Below are 20,739 nucleotides of genomic sequence, written 5' to 3' on the forward strand. Positions count from 1 at the left end.
CCTCACCCGGTCCCCTCCGCGCTGCCTCCCCGCTCTCCTCTTAGGTCCCTCCCCCCGCCCCTCCCGCGGTACCCTTCTCCGCGTCCCCCTTAGTCCCCCCATTCCCTGTCCCCCAGCCACCTCCACCCGCCCCGGGTCCCTCGGGCTCCCACCGCTGAAACAGACCCCGCCCCTCCCCCGGACTCGACCAATGGGCAGTTGGGGTCGCGCAGTGGGCGGAGCCGTCACGTCCTCGCCCCTCGGCCGGCCCTCGGCCAATGGGGAGCTGGGTAGGACCGCTGGGCGGGCGCGTGGGTGGGGCCGGGAGGCCGGGGCGCCCCCGACCCGGCGGGCGCTGGGTAGGGCGCAGAGCCGGGACTGTGCGGCCGCTCGGCTCGGCTCTTCGGCGGGACTCCGCGCGCGAACCCGACCAGCATGGCGGTGGAAGAAGAGGGACTCCGGGTCTTCCAGAGCGTGAAGATCAAGATCGGTGAGCGTCCGGGAGCCGGCGGGGCAGCGGGGTCTTCGCGGGTCTCGCGGTCGGCGCCCCCAGGCCCCGGATCCGCTCCTGGAGATGCGCGCTCCCCGAGGCCCCCTCCTCACCCCCCGGGGACTGCTGGTCCGCGGGCCGCGCCCCTCCCCCCTCGTGGGCACCAGCGGTCAGTTGGCTGTGCCCCCAGGACGGCCCCCTCCTCACCTCCCCCAGGACTGCCGGTCCGCCAGCCGCGGCCCCCTCCCCACCTTTCCCAGAGGTCGGTGACTGGGCCGAGCCAGGCCCGGCGGCTTCGGGAACTCAGCTCCCCAAGCCCCTGGAGGTGCATTGTCGGGAGTGGGGTCGCCTGCACGGAGGGGGTGGTGCGCTGTAGGGCGCGGGTCCGTTCCCTCTAAGAGTGTGCGCCTGTGTGTGCGCTTAAATGCGTGCGCGCGTGTGGAGACTCTGGATGCGTGCATTTCAGGTGTCAAATCCACCCATCTCAGGGTTCAGCATCTCCTCGGCTGCTGCACCCAGAAACTTCCTTTTCTGTGAACGTGTTGGCTCTTCCTCATGTTCCCCCAGGGCCAGGGCCCGGGTTGGGCTGTTGACCGGTGCCCGTGTGTGCACACCGCTGTGTGGGTGTGTGTTTTTGTGTGCACATGTGCCCGTGTGCACACGTCTGTGCCGGTGACTGCGTGTTTGTGTGCGCACATGTCTGCCTGTGGATGTGTGGAGCAATCGCTGGCCCGGGCTCCCTCAGGGCAGGGAGCACCCCTCCCCCACCTTCCATTGAGAACTGGCGGAGGGAGCTGTTGGCCAGGCCCTGTCACCCAGGCCAGGAGGATTCTGCCTTTCCCACTGGACTCAAGAACTGGGGGAGGGAAATGAAATGCAGATTCTGGAGGGGGCTGGAGGGCTATATCTGGATTTCCTGGGTTTATCTGGAGAGATCTGTTTTTTTTTTTTCCAGTTCTGTTTTATCTTGGGAGGGTAATGAGCAAGTCCCCCCCTCCATCCCCTCACCCCCCCAAAAAAAACAACACAAAAAACCCAGCAAGATCTATGCCTGGAATTACTGTTAGACGTTAATGCCATGAAAGTGCCGGGTGAGAGGACAGTTCATGTTGGAGAGGGCTTCTGAGGACCCAGCGTGTCGTCACGCTCAGGGTCCTTCCTGCCTGCTGACCTCCCTGTGGCTGGGAGTGCTCCACATTCCCATCTCTTCCCCCGTGAAACAGGGCCACTGGGAACCGCGCCAGGCACCTAGTGACTGCTGAAGTGTCAGTTGCTGATGACATTTGATGCTGCCTGAGGAATTCCAGCTACCCCAAATCAGCATGTTGTTTCCTGTCTGCTTTATTTTGGTTTATGGATCATTGCTGAGGCGCTGTTGGTTTTTGGCTCAGAAGCACTGCAGATAGCATGTGGCAGCGCTTCATCCCGGGGAGTCAGCCTGGAGAGGGCTGCTCTTGTTTACTTGGTTCAAGTCTGCTGCACTCTCACACTGAGAGATTCAACACTGAACGCCACCCAAAGCGGGGGCAGGGGAAAGTGCCTCTGTTAGGGTTCCCTCAGCCAAGAGCCCTCGCTCATTGCCTGGGTCCAGTGCGTTTCGTGGTGGACCCCCAAGGATTTGAGGTGCTTCCTTGGAAAATCAAGGGGAGAAGATAGGGGCATTGGAGTGTGGGTGTGGTGGTGGGGAGTGTGCCAGCTTCTGGGTGCAGTAGACAGGAATGGGTCTGGGGACTGTGTGGTCCAGGGCCCAGCACAGCAAGCCGGCCTCAGACTCTGCTCAAGGAGGGCTCTGGAATGGCGGTCTATTAAGTAGAGAGCATTGATTTCTTTCCAGGATGGCATAGTGCGTGAAGCAAGAGGGCGAGGAGACACTCAAAGGTCCAGGGGAGGCAGCCCCACTGCCTGTCAAGTGCACACTCCTGGGAGCGTTCTGGACCCCAGCATGGAGGGGCCTGTGTGGAAGAAGGGGGTTAGACGACACTGTTTGGTGGCCTCTCTTGTGTGCTGCACTTTAAACAAGCGAGAGAAACACCCAGCTCAGCTGAGGATTAGTGCAGTGATGGGAACATCTGCCATCTCTAACCCCACATGGGGAATGGGTATTGTCAGAGCCTCTGGATCCCCCACCCCCATGTTTGGGAGCTATAGCAGTGAGGTAGAAACACCTGTGCAGCAGCCATCCAACTCCCTGCACATGGTTCCAGCTCCGAGAAGCCCCTGTTTTCTCTCCTTCCTGAGGAGGGTCCTTGCCTATAGGGCTGGGCTACAGGAGGGTGACATCTGTGTCTCACCTTTGTAGCTGCGGGCATGCAGAGAGTCAGGGCCTACACACAGAACAGGCAGGGCCTCCTTCTGTGTCTGGGCACAGAAATGGATGAGGCTGTGCCGCTGAGTTAGAGCCTGGGCTGGGCTGGGCTGGGCTGGAGACCCGGAAGGTGAAGTGTGGGTGGGCTGGTTTGGGGCAGTCTCCTTTAACTTGTGGGAAAGCCGTTAGTAGAGCAGGATGATGATGATCCCGAGGTGGGTGGTGTGCCGATTTCTTTCCCTAGTCCTCTATTTGTGGCCAGTCTCGGCTCTGACTGGCCTGCATGATGAGGGACGCTGGAGTTGATTTGGAGGAGGGGCAGATGTGCATGAGACACCGCACACACCGTCACATGCATGCTCGCCTCTCCTTCTTTGGAGAGACACTGGCCGAGCTGTCCATTCATCTCTGAGCCTTGTTTCCAGGCTAGCTGGCTGCATGCCCGTGTCTGCTGTTGGCTTGCTGGATGACCCGGGGCAAGTGTCCTCCCCTTTCATAGCCTTATTTTTCCATTTGCAAAATGCAGGCTCTTATTGTCTACTGCATCCGGTGGGAGCTTACAAGACCACGTTGTTCAGCCTTGCGTTAACGCCTGCCTGCCTCACTCCCAGAAAAAGGCAAAATGAAAAATTCTCCCTAAAGTTATACCAGTAAGAGCAATATCACTACTGTTGCTAAGAAAAAAAACAGAACACTTTGGAGGGGATGAAGAGGTGTTTTTTGTTTGTTTGTTTGTTTGTTTGTTTTTTACGTGTAAGAGTTTGGCCTTTAGTCCTGAAATTGTTTTGGAAAGTGTGATGGTAACTTGGTCTCATTGAAAGGCTAAAGTTGGGGGAAATGGAAAGAGTCTCTTTTTCCCTCTTCCCTTTTCTTTTTCCTTCCACCTTTTGCAAATGAGATAATGCATAAGAAAGTACCGAATACAAGTGAGATGTTTTTATGTAACTATTTGGAGTCCTGGTCTTGAACCTGTTGTTTTCCCCATGTGAGTCTTGCGGTGTTATCCTGGATAGCTCTTCAGGACACTTAAAAATCTTAAACACTGTCTGTCTCTGGTGCCGGTTATTAACTGTTTTTACACCAGCGTCTCTTGTCTTGTAAACTGGACGCACTTCCTATGGGCTGACCGCTTTGAGGAAGTGTGTTCTGACTTTCCATGAGTCAGGACTTCAGCGCTGAAAGGGAAGCAGCTAGAAGATTTCTAGACTCTGGTTGGGGAAGAACCCACGCGAGATCACTTCTGCTGGGCAGCGTTGTTTGGGGACCAATGCTCCTTTCTTTAAGCATTTGCTCGATAGCCTCACTTCGCAAGGATATGTTCCTTTTCCATAATAGTTACTACTCATTTTGAAGTGTCATCTTGATAAATGTGTTCACTTAAGAGCAACAGACAATGGTGTTTCTTTCAAGCCCGCCCCCCCCCCCCCCCCCAGTCCCCCGCAAAAATAAAAAAGCATAGCCTTGCACTTCAGAGTGAGGAAAGCCCGCCTGCTCTGTTAATGGTTTTCCGCATCCGTCTGAGGGTGCCGTTTGGATCTGTTCGGTGTGTTAACGGCTGTGTCCCATGGGAGGCTGAGCTCCGCCTGGTTCCTTGCGGCAGGCCTTCCTCTGACCCTGTATCTCCCCTCCTTCTCCTTGGATCCGGCTGCACCTCGTTTGCTCACTGGGCTCAGAGCAAGCTCTCATGTTCCTTCTCTGTCAGATTAGGGCTTGTCCGCCAAGAAGGGCGATGGCAGTCTGGGTCCAGCACAAGCACATCGGAACTGGCCGTTCCTCCCATTCAGCAAAACGTGGGCCTGCTTGCGGGCCTGCCCCAGCCTCTGCCTTCCCTCCACCGAGTGGCAAATGTAATCCCACCAGGAGCCGGGGGTCCCTTAGGCAGGGCAGGGCGCTGAATGAGAGGAGAGCAGGGAACCGTGGCGAGGGTCCCTAGCCTGCGCCTCCCTTGGCCACTCAGCTGTGAGGAGGGGAGATGGCGCAAAGACTCAGACCACAGGTGTTGGGACCTCAGGGTTCTAGGTGCGCTCCGCTAACAGTGTGATATGTAACCCGATTTCCTCCATGGGAAACAGTAGTGTGACCTTCACAGGTTCCTATGATATGGATCAGATGAGGTGGTGGTCCTGTTTACTAAGTTAAGGTAGTTATTGTTAGTTGTAGTGGCTTCACAGGTTGAAGAAAAATTGTGTTCTCAGTTAGAGAAAACCTTTTGTGAATTTGAGTGATGTCAGTGACATTAGTTGTGTGTGTGTGTGTGTGTGTGTGTGTGTGTGTGTGTGTGTGACAGTGTAAAAAGAGGCTGTGCTGGCCACACGTGGTTCTTGGCATCAGGGATTTTATATTCTCCTGAGCTTTTTGATGCTAAAATTAACCTGGATATTCTATTAACCGAGATCAGCTAGCTGCCTGTGCTATTTTTAACCCCTAAGGACTAATGTGCAGAACGGGACTGTGCTTGGGGAGCAGCTGGGCTCAGGGCCAAGGGTGATTTCAGCCTGTGGCTCCAGGTTTTGCCTGGGAAGGGGGTGGGTTTGCTGTGTGTGCATGTGGGGGTGGAGAGGGATGCAGACTTCAAGTGTATAGCTTGTGTGTATTATCTCACTGTAATTCAAATTCTCACAACTCCAGGACACTTGCTTCGAGGAAGGGGGACTTCTAGAACTTAAATAACTTGCCCAAAGTCACCCAGCCTGTAAGAGCGGAACTGGGATTTGAACCCACTTTTGTGTTATGCCAGCGTTCTTGTTCTCCTCACCACTTAATACTATCTGTCTTTTCTTTGTCCATGATCTTGGGTTTGAATGGTGGTGGTGGTGGTGGTGGTGGTTGGAGGTGGGGATAGTGAAGGGCTGGGAAACTTTGCGGCAAGTGCTGGCCCGGTTGCTCTGAGCCACTGACCAGGGGTCGCTGGGGTAGGAGTCCGAGAGGAGAGAAATTGTGAAGATTTGATCTTGAACAGAATGCAGAAATCCAGAGATGGTTCTTCGAGAAGGGCCACCCCCCTCCCCCATACAACCCCCAAGGCACTGGGCAGGTGAGCCTGAGGCAGCCTTGTAGATGGGTCACCTGGCTGCAATATAGCATTTGGTAGAAAACGTTTAGATTTGCTTCTCTGAAGCTAATGAGGCATTTGAGTGTATAAACACGCCCACCTTCCTGAAGGTGCTTGGGGAGTGAGAAGACTGGTGCAGCATGTCTTCGTCTTAAGACAAATACATGTTTAGAAGGAGATGGATGTATTCGCTGGGAAGAACCAGAAGTGGTAGCTGCTAAGGCCTGAGATGCGAGGTTTGCAAGTCGCACTTACGTGAGTGAAGATGGTCGGGCTTCTGTGTTCACAGGTGGAGCTTGCAGGCCGCTGTGGGGACCACAGCCCCGGAGCCAGCGCTGGAGAGGGTGGAGGGTGTAGCTAACCACAAAGACTGAGTCACGGCTATGTTTTCTTGCTAATTCTGTGTCTTCAGACAAATCCAAGTTCCCTCTGCCTCAGTTTCTTCGTCAAAGTGGAGAGTAAGACCTTCTGGGGGAGCTTAATGAGCTTGCGATACTTCCACTGCTCTGCTCTTTATTGACAGGTGTTACCAGTGTGATTTGAAGCCCCAATTTGAAGCTATTTGTTATGTTAACCTTGCAGCAAATTAGAGTTCCCACTAAACAGATAGGACAGCTGCACTTTGTGCCGATAGCAGGTGGGCGAGGTCAGGCATCAGGGGGAACGCAGCCTTGAACCTACCATTAAGAGTTTGGAGAAGGAGGGAGACATTGTGTGACATAGAGCCGGGCAGTGGACGCAGCTTTGGGGGACAGCAGTGGTTGGCTGGAGCGGCCAGTGAGGCGTGTGGATAGGGCCTCTGGCCTCGGAGTGGGTAGAGTGGAGCACTCAGATGGGCCTTGTGGGGACTTGAATGTCGAGTCCTGCAGCTGCTGGTCACTCCTGGAGAGTCCAAGGTGAGAGAGCAGACGTAAGATCATGGCCTTGGCAGGGTCGGGTGGGGGAGGTGAGGGAAGTGAGGGTGCATCCTCACTGGTTGTCTAGTTTTCTGCATCCTGATGTCAGGGTGGGGGTCTGTACTCCGCAAAGGAGAGGAGGAGCTCACAGCGTGACGGAATGCTCTAACCTTGACTGGTAGGCAGAGATGTACAGGAATGCTCATGGCAGCAGCACTGCAGTCAGGGTTAAATGGACACATAGCAAAAGTGAAAACAAAGTGTATGCCAGTTGGAAGGGTGCTTCCACAGCGTGGAATATTATGCAGCTTTCAGAGGAATGAGTTAGAGCCCGGCCAGGCCATGTGACGTGCAGGAAGTTCCATGGGGTATGACTAGAAAGGAAAGCAAAATACAGAAAGTCTATCTCCGATCATCCCCTTAAAGAGCAGTAAAAGCCAGGTAAACAGGTGCAGACGTGGAAATCAAGACCTGCACAAGCCCGTCAGTCAGACGCGAGTGGTGGGGAGTGTGGAAAGGCTTCGGAAGGAAGAGGGAAGCATGTAAGAAATTAAAGGTCTGTTTTGAAAAAGCAAGGGCATGACTCTCATGCACGGATATGAAATTTTGTATCTAGATAAGTAAATAGAGACTTTAAAAACACAACAACTTTAAAAATGGATAGAACCATGTTCTGTAGAGGAACCAAGGCCCAGAAGAGAAAATGGTTTACCTGGATTATAGAAGGCTCGCTCTGTACAGGGAGAGTGTGAGAGAGACAGCAGTAGGGCTGCCGCCGGAGTGCAGAAATGAGTGACTAGCCAGCTGGAGCACAGTGGAGGCTGCTGGAGCGGAGGGGCCAGGATTGGCTCATGAGAGGGGCCTCGGACCAGCTCCGACACGCCGAGCGGGTTTGGCGCCCCGGCTGCTGTGTTCAGAAAACTCAGACACGGGTGAAAGGGAACTTGAAGGCACGTCATCCGCAGCAGATGGCCCGGTGTTTTCTTGAAGTGTGAGGCAGCTTCCAAAATGAACAGTTAACACATTTAAACTTTGGTATAAATGCAAGTCCCGTGATCATCCTTGGAAATAAGGAGATGAGTGTCTCCCAGTTCCTGGCTCCTCAGCTCTCTCCGTGGGCCGGAACCCAGGAAGTGGTTCTCACATGCGGGAACCTACCCAGGGATCAGAGTGTCTGGGGAGCTTTTGGTTTGAGTGTGTGTGTGTGTGTGTGTGTGTGTGTGTGTGTGTGTGTTTTAATCCCTGCTGGAAATGATGGATCATCAAGATGACCGTGGGATCAGAGATAGTGATTCCTCGCTCTTGGAGTGTCGGCAAATGCTAGGCGTGTTTCTGCATGCAGGGCTGGATTCCCCAGGGCCGCAGCTCCCTCTCCCGAAATTTGGCATTGTTAGTTTCAGTTTTCGAGTAAGTTTGAGCCCCACATTGGGGACAGTTCGCCTCCCGGGATAAGCCCGTGGTTGGTAAATGCTGCATCTCAACATGTAAAACATGTTGTTACGGTCAGTGTCTCCCAGGAGGGCTGGAGGGAGGCTGGGAGCCACGCTCAGGGTTACGCAGGACATCGGGACCTTTTCTAGACACAGAGCACTGTGCCCTTCACTCCGAGTCAGCCGAGGAATGTGTTTTCCTCTCACATTGCTTCTGTTCCTGTGACCTGAAAGTTTCCCAAATGTAGAGAATTCTTCTCTCTTGGCCCCCAGTTGCCAGCAGGATACAATCCAAAGGTCAAGTCCTCCTGTCGGGCGGCGGTGCTCTCCTAACCAGGTGACTGCATCCCCCTGCGCCCTGGACGCCGCCGTGCTTCCTGCTCAGCAGCTGAGTGCACCAGGACCAGGACCAAGTCACCAGGCCTTTCCTGGGGACCCTCTTCCCCTTTGCCCGCCTCTGGGACAGACAGGATTCTGGGATTGGGCTCAGGCTTCTGGCTTCTTGGGGACACTGAACAGAGTTAAGGGCGCTAATTATTCGTGTATCTCTCTTGTGAGCCTTGTTGTTGGATTCATAGTTTTGTAAGGCGCCACGCGGGTCCAGCTAGGTGTGATCTGTGTGCAGGCCCCTTGAGTCAGGGCCAGTTTCCTCCTTCCTTGTCATGATAAGAAGCCACACAGAGTAACCTCCAGTGCTCCTCACACAGCCAAGCCCGTGAAATGGTTGAGGATGCTACATCTACCCCAAATCTTCTCTTTAGCTTTGTTTTATGTTGTTTTTCTCTTTTGAGGAAAAAGATTTCATTTTCTTTTTAGCTCTTGTAGTTTCTCCTTTGGGTTCTAAATCCATTCCTGGGAGTTACCAGAACAGCCGGTTTGTTTGATTTTGTGTATGCTGTCCATTTTCACAGATCAGGCCTGGCTCCGGGAGCCACGGACCTGCCGAGGGATGCCAAGACGGCTCCTGTAGGACGTTGTACTGATTCTGTGCAGGGAGGCTCCCGAGGTCACACAGCAAGTGCGTTTATGACAGCCTACGTTGTCCTGTGATGAACTTGCAGTTACCAGGTGCTCCTGTGGTTAGTAAGGCGCAGCCTGCTTGGGTGTGTATCAGATCACTTCCTCAAACAGAGAGCTGATTTCCCACCCGAGGCCTTCTCCTTCTCAGTGAATCTTCAAATGGGCATTTATGGGACTCACTGAGGTCCTCGAGAGGCCACGACAGCTGGGGGCTTGCAGCCTGCTGACCCACTTCCCAGCTGAGTGTCTTGAGTTGCCTCAAATGCCTGAGCCACTTCTGAGACCTACAGACGGAGGCTCTGTGGCAAGGCAGATGGGGGGGAGGCGAGGGGAGTGGGGCAGTTAAACTTGGGCATACAGGAGGGGGCTTCAGCCCCAGGCCTCCACGCCTCTGGGCATCTGCTTATGTTGGCCCAGCTAAATTGGGGCTTTCCAAGGCTGGGGTCAGACTGTGGTACAGAGCTATCAGCAGAGATCCAGGAAAAAGAACTGTTCCGGAAACTCCTTCAGTGTGCAGACCCCAGGGGACCTGACCAAACTGGCTTCTTGTTAGATGTCTGCGTAGGATGCTGTGATGGGCTGGCTTTCCCATGGCCTTTGGGCTGGGGGCTGGGATGGGGAATTCCAGATTACTAGGGACTGGGCTGCCTTTTCCGGAGGCTATGCTGGCCTGTCGGACAGCCATAAATGGTTTTTAACTTAGGATCAAACAATTGGCTATTTTATCTACTTCATAGGGGTGAGTTTCAAGTGTGGTAAATTCTGCTTATATCATGCTCACATGGCAAACACACACCACACTCCCTAAGCCCCGAACAACTGCTGGACATAAACACAGAAACATATGGGCACAATTCATGGGCACATGTGCACACACATGCAACTATGTGTACATATAAACATGTGACACAGACAAACATGTATACATCACACACACACACACACACACACACACACACACACACCACCCACACAGGCTCTGGGGCCTGTTTCAGGGGTAGAGGTACATAGTGCCGTGTGCCCAATGTGGTGGTGGGATGGAGGTATAAGGAAGGCTCACAGCAGCTTCTGCGGATTGTTTCCCCATAGCCAAGATCCATGGCACCAGGGAACCAGCCTTGTGTGCCGGAGTAAGGAGTGTGGAGTATAAACATGGGTCTTGCCAGCCAGCATGGCTCAGTGGTTGAGCATCAACCTATGAACCAGCAGGTCACGGTTCAGTTCCCAGTCAGGGCACATACCCAGGTTGAGGGTCGATCCCCAGTGTGGGGCATGCAGGAGGCAGCCGATCAATGATATCAGCGATTCTCTCTCAGTGTTGATGTTTCTATTTCTCTCTCCCTCTATCCTCTTCTCTGAAATCAATATGTGTGTGTGTGTATGTGTATGTAGACATACAGTATACACACACACACACACACACACACACACAATGGATCTTGTTTCTCAAGCAAGCCTTAATCTTGTTTTTTCTTCCAGACACAGTGGAGGCTGCAGAGACACTGCGGTGGTCACATGGCTCATGCAGTCTGATCCCAGGGGGTCTGTGGGTGTGTGTTTGGGGACACATGCAGTCTGAGAGCCCCGAGGGCTGCTTGCTGAGGCCCCCACCGCCTGCCCTGGGGCCTCACTGCTGGGACACCTGCCTTTCCACTTTCTATGGCTTGAGAGCTTTTACTACAATTGTTTTTGGTTTTTTAATATTTTGTATTTGTATCAGAAACCTTTAACTCTTTAGGCCCCCAACCTGGGGGTTTTCTTATAGTTTTTCCCCTGTTTCTGGCCTGTTCTCTCAGTTGACTGTAGTCAGATGGGAGCTCCCAGTCTTCCACCAGCTCTGAGGTCCCTAGGCTGGGCTCTGCCACTCAGGAGAATATACTGGAATTCAAGTGAGAGAGATGTTAGTCTAGGGGACACATGAAAAAGAAACCATTGCAAACACTGGTACTTGAGTTGTAATCATTTAGAAGTGAGCAGTGTCCCACCTCGCCTCATGGAAGTCTGCTCCCTGCAGGGGAACCGGAGCGTGTCTGGTGTCAGTAAGGGGAAGGCGATCCCTGGATGATTCTGTAGTTTTTGATGGGAAGTTCCGTCCACCTGTTAACTTGGGGCAGAGTCAGAGGGTGTTTGTATCCAGCTCTTGCTTCATACCAGGTACAAACCCCAAGGACTAACCAGCTTGCTTCAGTGAGAGCCCCTAGCTTGGCAGCCCAAGCCAACACCTCCCTGGAAGGGGGATGGCCTGGCCTGGTGGGAGTCCCTCTGAGCTGGGTGGGCTACAGATGGCGCGATTGTCTCCTTGCAGTTGTACTTCCATGGTGATGACTTCCTAACAAATCATGGGAGGTGATGTTCAGACCTCAGCAGCTTCCTGAGCACCCCCAGCTGGCTCCATCCATCTGGAATCTGCGGCATTCCTTTCTCTGGTCATCATTTCCTGCCCCGTTCAGCTCTGCATCAAGTATTTGGAGAAAGGGTTTCAGCATTTGGACCCAAGAATGTGTTTATTCACGTCCTGACTGGAAATAAAGGGTCGCGTGGGAAGAAAGAAACCACTTGTCATTATGTTTTTGCTCAGGACCTTGGTTTTCTGTTGATTTTCTTTACTAAAGTATATTCCAGTGTTCTCTTCGGGGAAGACTTTCTCTCTCTACCTTATGCCCTTCCAGGGCAAGCAGACTGTTTAGCTCAGGAGCTGAGGGGAGCGGTCAGGAGGCATGAGGAGGGAGCAGGCTGGGTGTCTTGTCCTTCAAATTAGATTGGTCTTTTATTTCTTTTTCTTCTGATCATGATTCACTGTAATATAGAACTAACAATTTAGTTCTGTATTTTTCCTTTTTTCTCTCGGAACACTGGAGAGGTGGTACTACCCAATCCTGCCCTTCTGTGCACTGCCGTCTCCTCTGCCCCAGTCAGCTTTCCTGTTGGTAACTGCATAGAATCCACCATATTTGTGAATATAAGAATGTAGTTTTATTTAAAATATTTTTAATTGATTTTTTTTTTTTTTTTAGAGAGAGAGGAAGGGAAGGGAGAGAGAGAGAAACATTAATGTGAGAGCGAAACATGGATCAGCTGCCTCCTGCACAACCCCCTACCAGGGTTTGAGCCTGCAACCCAGGCATGTGTCCTGATGGGGAGTCGAGCCAGCAACCTTCTGGTGAATGGGACTATACTGAACCAACTGAGCCATACTGTGCCAGGGCAAGAAAGTTGTTATTTAAAGGTAGGATATATCTGCTGATTCTCGATAACGAGGGCCAGGCAACGGCAAACCGGGTCTCTAATCCATCATGGACTGATGGATGGTTGCCTAAGCACATGGCTCTCTAAAGCCCTGCCTCTTGCTTTAGAACATAGGCCAGGCTTTAGTATCACCATGGCCTCAAAGTGGGGCTGGCACTGTTTATAAAATACAGTATTTAGAACTATTTGGTACACTTCCGTATGCATCTGATCTGGGAAGTATTGTGGGGTGTATATATATATATATACGGGTTTTGTGTGTGAAGACTGGGGGTGGACCAGGATGGGGTAGCATTCAGAAGTCAGTGTAAGATAGATGACTTTTTGGGGTCACTCCAATAAGCAATGACAAGAACTTTTAATTTGACTTGAGGCATTAGTCACAAATACTAGCTGTTCTCCTCCCACTCTAAAGCACTCATGGGTTGCTTAGGTGGCAGTTCCAAAACACACAGGCTGACTACTAGCTGAAGTCAGCCCAGGGGGATCTGATGTGCGCCACCTATGTGTTTCATGTAGTTGGGTCCATGGAGCCATAAACTGGGGATTTCACAAAATGCAAAGAAAACATAGGCCTTGCCTTCCAAGATGTTAGAGACTAAAGGATAAACAAGACAGACTTATTGACATAGTCACGTGTGTATGGGATGAATAACTGGGGAATTTTCAGGTCTTGGGGAGGTCAGCTCCCCTTTGTGCTAAGGTAAACTGAGCCAGGTCTAAGCTGCTCTTCCTATTCTTCCAGAAACATACCTAGGTGTACAAACACATGCATGCATGCCTGTGCATGTGCACACACATGTACACACACTGCATTCAATGTATTTTCCAAACCAGCAAATTCTCAGAAATAACAGAAACTGTATATGCAGAATTAGTTTTCATTATATACAGTGGCCTCATTGAGTAAGAGCAGAACTTTAATCATTAGAAAGAAATAAACGTTAACTCGGTGTTTTACCTCTTTTAAAGATTCATCTATCGGTAAGTGCAGTTGATCAGTTCTGGAGAAGGTGCGTTGACAAGCGACTGTCAGTGTTTCCCATTTTCTTAGAGGGAGATAACAATGGTCTGTCTTGCAACAGAGGCTTCTTAGGTTCCTTGAAATGTGCCATTTTCCTTGGAAAGCAGAAGCAGGGAAGACTAGGGATGGGACATAGAGATTAACAGGAGTGCAGGACAGGACATTATTTGCACTGTTTCTTATGTTTATGTTTATATGTGTGCTTCAGAGTTGCAAACCACATTCAGGTAAAATAGGGCCCATTGGACATGGGATGGGGGTGGGGGTAGGCCTGGCACACTTGGTCCATCAGGTTGCCTTCCAAGGGGACCCCAGGATGTGGCCAACTTGACTGTAGGATGCTTCTGAGCCTGTGTGTTCTCTTCTTAGAGAGCGTCATGCTACTTCTTGAAGCATCTGGTTATGACTTAAAAGTGCAATGTTAACCAAGAAGCATAGTCGCACATATACATGCAGTTTTGTAGGAATAAACATTGTCTGTAGCAACATACTAACTAGGAGGCTGTGTTTTTCCCCCAGAATGCAGTGGAAGTAGGGAGTAGGAGGTGTTTTTCACTTCTGGGCTAGTTAGAAAGCATTTAGTTTAGTTAAAAAAAAAAAAAAATCCATACAAGGTTGCACATGTTATGGAAAAAACTGGAAAACAGCGGGCCATGCCACTCCATTTGATTCTACGGACTTTAGGTGACAATTGAAGTTACTTAGCATGTTGTTTTGAATTCTGTAACTTTTTTTTCTGGATCATTCTATGGTTTTTATCTCTGTGGCACAAGGCTCTCATGACAGGAAGTGGGTATTAGTGAATCAATTAACTATTTTAAAAACTGTAGGAAGTTATCTTGTGATGAGCCTGCACTTAGAGCTTGCAGGCGCCACCCAAACACAGGCACCGAAGCACAAAGCATTGCTTTTGTGTGCTGGGTGGGGGTATGATTGCTCTAACCCTTGGCTGCTGTTCTTGGATCCTGGGGGCCTGGTCATTGAGGCACTATATTCATGTGCTAACTATGCCCAAGAGATACTAGAGGAAGCTGTTGCTTCTCTCACAGAGGAACAAGGCTGTCACTACTGTGTCTCTGGATGCAAGTTTGAGTTGCAGATTACCCCACAGCAAGGGAAGCCCTCAGTGGGCCAGAGGTTTTTGTAAGTGGGTAGGCCTTGCCCTGTGCCCCCTGCAGCAGTGACCTCTCCATCAGGCGGGGCTGCGGCCTGGGGTGCTTTCTGCACAAGGTGTCATCCGAGCAATAGAATCACATCATTAATCTGCAGGGTTCATTAATCTGCGGAGTTCATTGGGAGTTCTGGATCATTTCATCCGTGAGTTCGAGAGTCTGCCTTCTCTGTACACGTGGAAATGGGGCTGCTGAGAAATCAACACCAAACAAGTTGTGGAGGGAGTATGTTTAATCTACTCTCAGGTTGATATGAAAAACTTGCCCAAATTTTATTAGCATAAGAGTAAACAAAGATTAGGGAAGGATGAAGAAATCCAAGTTGCTTTTATCAGGAAAAATTAAATACATAATAATACTCCACTCATTTTGGCCTATGCAGTTTAAAGACCAGCCAAGAATAAGGTATGTTGTGTTGTTTTTAAGGGTAGAATGGGGGTCCTGGCCCATTTTGCACCATTTAGCAAGTGAACAGCTAGGTTTCGTGGCTGGACCGCACGCCTGCCAGAGTTGGAAATGCCCACTTCTCTGGCCCCTTCTGGTCAGGAGCGATTGCTGATCACTTCTCATTGCCTTCCTCCCATCCCGCACTCCCCTTACATGTGCAAGGCCGAGATGACCCAGAGTCCTTTCCAAGATAGTTTTGGACTCAAGTTTAATAAAGGAAACCCCAGGAAATCCAGAATAGAAAGTTAGCACATGACGGGAGGAAATTCATTTTGAGCTCTGCAGATAAATTTGTGGTTTGGCTTTCTAATATCGCAGCGAACTCAGCTCGCGGAGGGAGTGAAGGTCGGGTGGCCCCAGCACCAGGCACAGTGACTGCTTGCATTGTAAGGGATCTATAATGGTTTGTGGAATAAAATTGTGGGTATTGCGCAAACTAATAAATCTGTAGTATAAACTGTTTCACAATTATGAAATTTAGGTAACAAAGGCTACCAATCTAGTTTTCTCATTAGCATGTTTCTCTCTTTTTTAGAAGTTTGTCAAAAGCAACTTGGTTATTGCTGGTGGGCTTAGCAGGGATCTGCATTATATTTCAAATCTACTTTTTTGACATTTCTTTTGTTTCTTATCACCGTTCTGTTCTGCAGTCACAGGTAATGAACGCACTGTTGTCAAAGTGACATGTCAGGTTGCTGTCACTGAATGCTAGGAGGATGCAGGGGCTGTGCAGGGAAGACCCAAGCCAAGACTGCTGGGTCAGAGTGCCTGCTGGGCTGGGGCCTGGCCCTGGGGGGTGGGGCTGGGTCTCTGAAGCCCCTGGTGCCCTATGTGGGCCTGTCCTAGGAAGGAGGTGATGTCCATGAATGAGCAGGACCAGTGAATAGCAGTGGAGCAGGGAAAGGGTGCCTGGAGTTGTGGGCTCCTGACCAACGCAGGGTTGCTCATGTGGGCTGTCCCAGGTCCACTCCCTGCCCCTTCCCTAGTCAGGAGAGGTTTCCCAGCACCTCCCTCTCTCAGATCCTGGTCAGCCTCCTCCAGGAGCGCCTAGCTCTCTCCTCTGATCTTAGTGCCCACGCCCGGCTCCCCTCTCAATGCTCCCTGTTCTGTGCCCCCAGCTCCCTGCTCTACATCGCCCAGCCACCCCCTTCCTGTACCTTTGCAAGTCCCCCGTAGCCTCCATCCCATTTCCCTTCTGAGGGGCATGGCCTCCTTCCTGCTGAGGTTTCTCTTTGAAACCCTTTGCTCTGAGAGCTCAGCCTGAGGCTGGGCTGCCTTCGGGAGAGGAGGCTGCTGGGTCCACCTGGAGGTGGGCTAGCAGGGGACCCCTGTGACAGAAAGAGCTGGCATGCCCACCATCCCTTCCTGGAATTCTTCCCCTCAAGTGTGGTCCCCACACCAACAGCTGCAGCACCTGGGCACTTGTTTGATGTGCAGATGTCCAGGCCCCACCCCAGACCTAAATAAGCAGTAACTCTGGGCAGGGCCTGGCAGTCCTTATTTCCAGGGGTTCCCAATGCAGCAAAAGTCGGAGGGCCCCTGGGCTCAAGCCGCTGGTCCCTCACCGCTGAGCTGAGAACCCCGCAGCTCTTTCTGCCCTGTCACCAGTGGAAAGTGCTCCTCATCTGACGTTTCTGGGCGAAAGTCCTGCTGCTGCCGCCAGGTTCCAGCTCCCGTGGGAGATGGAGGAGCCGGCCCAGCCCAGCTACCGCCGCTCAGGGAAGGAGCCCCTCACCGGGAACCCTCTCTGGGTGCCATGCCAACACCCATGAGCAGTCGATGGAGGGTTTTGTTCCCTTCTCTCTATTTGCTGTCACCAAATTGGTCTGATTACACACCAGCATTTCCCACACAGACTGTCCGATGTGCCCAGTCTTAGGTGCCGGTGCGGAATGTGGGGCCCAGAGTTAATAGGACAGGGCGGGACATGGTGCCACGTACCCGACCACACAAAAGGGCTTCTCCATTTTCGTTTCGTCCACTCAGACGCCCACTCTCCCGCCTAGTCTTTGGAATTAAAGGTTAGGGCGCGATCTGCACCAACAGCATACATGGGAGCTATTTTAAGTTGATCATGTCCTGGTTGGGATTGCTGCTGCCGTGCCCTGTTACCCCAACCACCATGTAGGATTTGACGCGCCCCTCGAAGTCCCGGCTCTGCTTAAATTGCAGGCAGGGAGAACCCTAATTACTGACCTTGGAGGGAGGTTTACATGCTCTGTTATTTGAGGTTTTTTTGAACAGCCTGTGTGGTTAGAGGCTATTTTGGAAAGAAAGACTGTCACACATGTCGTTGAAAACACCGAGCCTTTTCATGGGTGTTGTGGAGAGGCGGGGCTCTGCGTGGGAGCGTGGGGCGTGGGAAATGAGGCTTCTTTCCTAAAGACACCACCCCTTCGAAGCTTGTCTAGAGCTCACTGGTGGCATCAGCAACTTGCTGTTCTATGTGGTAGTTTTAATTGTTTTGCCTGAGCAGCCCTGAGTGATGATGCAGGCCAGCCTGACCTCTTTTGCAGGATCTCACAATGGAAGCGTTGGTACAGTCCCGCCTTCAGGGTCTCAGCGCCAGAATCCCTCCCATCAGCCTGAGTGGCTGATCAGGTTTTCAGGGTGGATTCGTGGTTCTCAAAACAAGCATCAACCAGGGGTCAGCTTGTTATTTTCAGAGGAGTGTGTCCCTGTGCAGTGAGGCCCTATCCTGGCCCCCTCAGGGGCATGTGGGGCTAAATGCCTGAGTGCATGTGCCACACACTGTGCCAGGCGAAGGCTAATGCTGCCGGCCCTGACAGCCTGGCTGCCTGCCTTGTAGTGAGATTCACACAGACACGTGGGGTGTTCCTGTGCAGAATGTGTTGCAGTAACCCTTAGCTCAGAGAGGAGTCCCTGGGGGCCGGTGCCCATCTCTGTGTCTCCCTAACCCAGAGGGAAAGCCCTCAGGCTGGGTGCACATCACAGTCCCCTGGGAGCTTTAAAACACCACCAGTGCCTGGTCCACCCACTGAGGACCTGATTCCATGGGTCTGGACTGGGCATTTACAAACTTTCCATGCCCACCCCCACAGCCTGGGGTGAGGGGATCTAATTTTTGCCAGGATTGAGAAGAAGAGGAGCAACATCAGTGAGGAATGCAGTGGGGTTGAGGGTCTTCTGCTGTGTCACCCACTCCTTCTCTCCCCTCATGTTTCTGCTGTAAGCGTCTCTGGCCCAAATGCTCTTCACTCCCATCCTCTGAGCATTGCCAGCAACTGTTGGCTTTGAGTCTTTCCGATGCTGTGTGTGTGTGTGTGTGTGTGTGTGTGTGTGTGTTTATAAGAGTAAACATTTTCACTGAAGAAGATATTTGGGGAATACAGAAAAGCAAAAGCAAAGTTAGAATATGAAAATGTGTAATTCCACACCGATGCCTTTTGCACATCTAAACCCCAGACACGCCCTTTGCGCAGGAGAGACTGGACTATTAGTATGTCTGTGAGTGGCTAAGACACGGCACATTTATGGGGCACTTGCTGCAGGGAAGCTCTGAGTGCTAACATCCCATGTGGGTCCAAAGCCGTCAGTCCTATACTTAAGCTTAGAGATCCCCCCGCTTTGTCAAAGGGCACCTCTCCCTCCCTGGCACATGGAGCCTTCTGAGTCTCTGCCTTGGAGCCTGGAGCCAGAGGCCTGATGGCAGTGTTTAGAGATTTGAGGGTCTGGCCTCAGCTTCATACGTGATTGTGCAAGACCTTCGTGCAATGTTACGAGGACAGGTTGAAAGCCAGTTGGTCCCGGGTTCACTTTTAACTTTGACCTTGACGAGTTGTGTGCTTTGAGAGAACAGGAACTTAGCCCCTCAGCCTGGAATTCACACAGCTAATCTCCTTGGGAGAAGATTGAACAGAATTGTGGATGTCAAGTGCTCATGGTATGCACCACATAAATGCTGGTGGATTTTATCCTCACGTTCTTGAACGGTCGTTGGTTTGGGATTATCTAAACGTGACTGGAGTGTGCCCTGGAGTTGAGCTTCAGAGCTGATGTTGGGGCTGGCGTTGGAGATGAGAGAGGCTGTGAGCAGGCCCCACGTGCTTGGATGGGGCTCTGCTGTGCGTGCGGAAGAAGCGCACAGAGCGGTGGCCAGGCTGGACACGTGAAGGGAATGAAGGGAGAGCTGCGCAGTGCTGTTTATGCTTTTCTCAGGGTGAGACCACAGGGCCGGAGGGCCGGCCTGAAATGAGGCCAGATGACTGTCCCGTGACTGAGATGAGGCTCTGAGAACTTGTTCGTCAGGCCTGGCCCTGCACTGCCTCTTGTCCGACCAGAAGGATCGACGGTTTCTCAGGAGAGTTTCCCTTGGGGAACTCGTGGGCCCTTGGTCCCGTGAAGGTTGTAAGCCAGTGGAGGTGGGCACTGCTTCTGGCTCTGCATGGCTTTGCCCTAACCCCCCACGAAGCCCCTTGCCCATTGCAGCCCCAGTAGCCTCCTTCTCCTTTGCTCTAAATTGAATGAGGCGACGTCTACATCTGCTGCCTGTTCTGTTATTCTGATACACCTCTCTGTGTTAGACTGAATATTCACTATGATAATTTAGAGGAGCCAGAAATTTATGGAAAGACAATGATTTACTATGGACATATTTGGGGACAGTGCAGAGTAACTCCAGCTGAATAGCTATTATTGTGATTCGGGGAAATCATTGACACATCTCTCCTCGGATCCCAGCCCCAGAGCTAGGTTGTATCTCTGGCCTCTAAAGTCACTTTGATCATGTATAGTCAGCAGGTCTTACTCCCTGTTGTGTTCTAGCACCAAGAAAGTTATGCGGTGAAGACAGCCATTGGTCCTTGATGCTAACCTCAATGACATCAGTGTTTTAAACTCTCGAGGGGGTTGTTGACTGCTACCTAGCGAGTGTGCCAGCACCATGCTAAGCATGTCATAGGCAGTCTTATCCCTATTTTACTGATGGGGAAACCGAGGCTTAGTGAGAGTCTCATACCCGCTCTGAGATAACAGTGGGGAGGGCAGCTTGGCTGAGTGCTGGCCATCAGCATAAGCCTCTGGTTTGGAGAGAACCATGCTTGGCTCCATTCTGGAAAGCTCAGCGGTAATTTGAGCCCCTCTCAGCTGGCCCCACAGTTCATTCTCCCGTTGCAGGGCCCTACTCTCATCCTGGTGGCTTTGAGCTTCCCGGGAGGATTGGGATGTGGGTGGTGGTGGGCCAAGACGCTCTTTCAGATGGGAGTGGAGCTGCCACATGAACCTCCTGGAGAAGCTTGGCCTCCTGTCCGGGTCATGGTGATGTCCAGGCGGTGAGTGGCACAGCTCCAGCTCATGTGGGAGAAGGAGCTCAGGCCTGGAGGGGCACAAACGTGGGTGTGCAAAGAAACAGTGTTGCACACTTTGTCCTGATGTGAGATGCTCACATTGAAAGAGCAGGTTGTGAGGTTGGAAAGTTAAACCCATAGAATCATGTTACATGAAAGCAGGACACCAAATGTACGTCTGCTGACCACCAGTGTGTAAAAAGTATCACAAAAGCATACAGGCCACCAGGGGCTGCGCTAGGGCCATTGGCTTATGTGTGAACCTTCCTTCTTTTTTTGAATTTCTGATGTTCCAAGAAGTCATTGTACGGCACACACACACACACACACACACACACACACAGAAACACACACAAGTGGTTAGCTGTTTCC

General features: G+C 51.8%; 1 protein-coding gene across 1 annotated transcript in view; it reads left to right on the top strand.

Moving 5' to 3' along the window:
- The first annotated feature begins 296 nt into the window (after positions 1-296).
- The window catches only part of RASA3 (RAS p21 protein activator 3), a 118,033-nt gene continuing 97,590 nt past the window's right edge, over positions 297-20,739 (top strand). The window contains exon 1 of the mRNA XM_081085047.1: positions 297-469. Within this exon, the coding sequence (XP_080941173.1) occupies positions 415-469 (55 nt within the window). The 5' untranslated portion in view covers positions 297-414. The remainder of the gene's footprint in view (positions 470-20,739) is intronic.

Source organism: Myotis nattereri (genome assembly GCF_964212035.1).
Source record: "Myotis nattereri genome assembly, chromosome: 2".
NCBI lineage: Eukaryota > Metazoa > Chordata > Mammalia > Chiroptera > Vespertilionidae > Myotis > Myotis nattereri.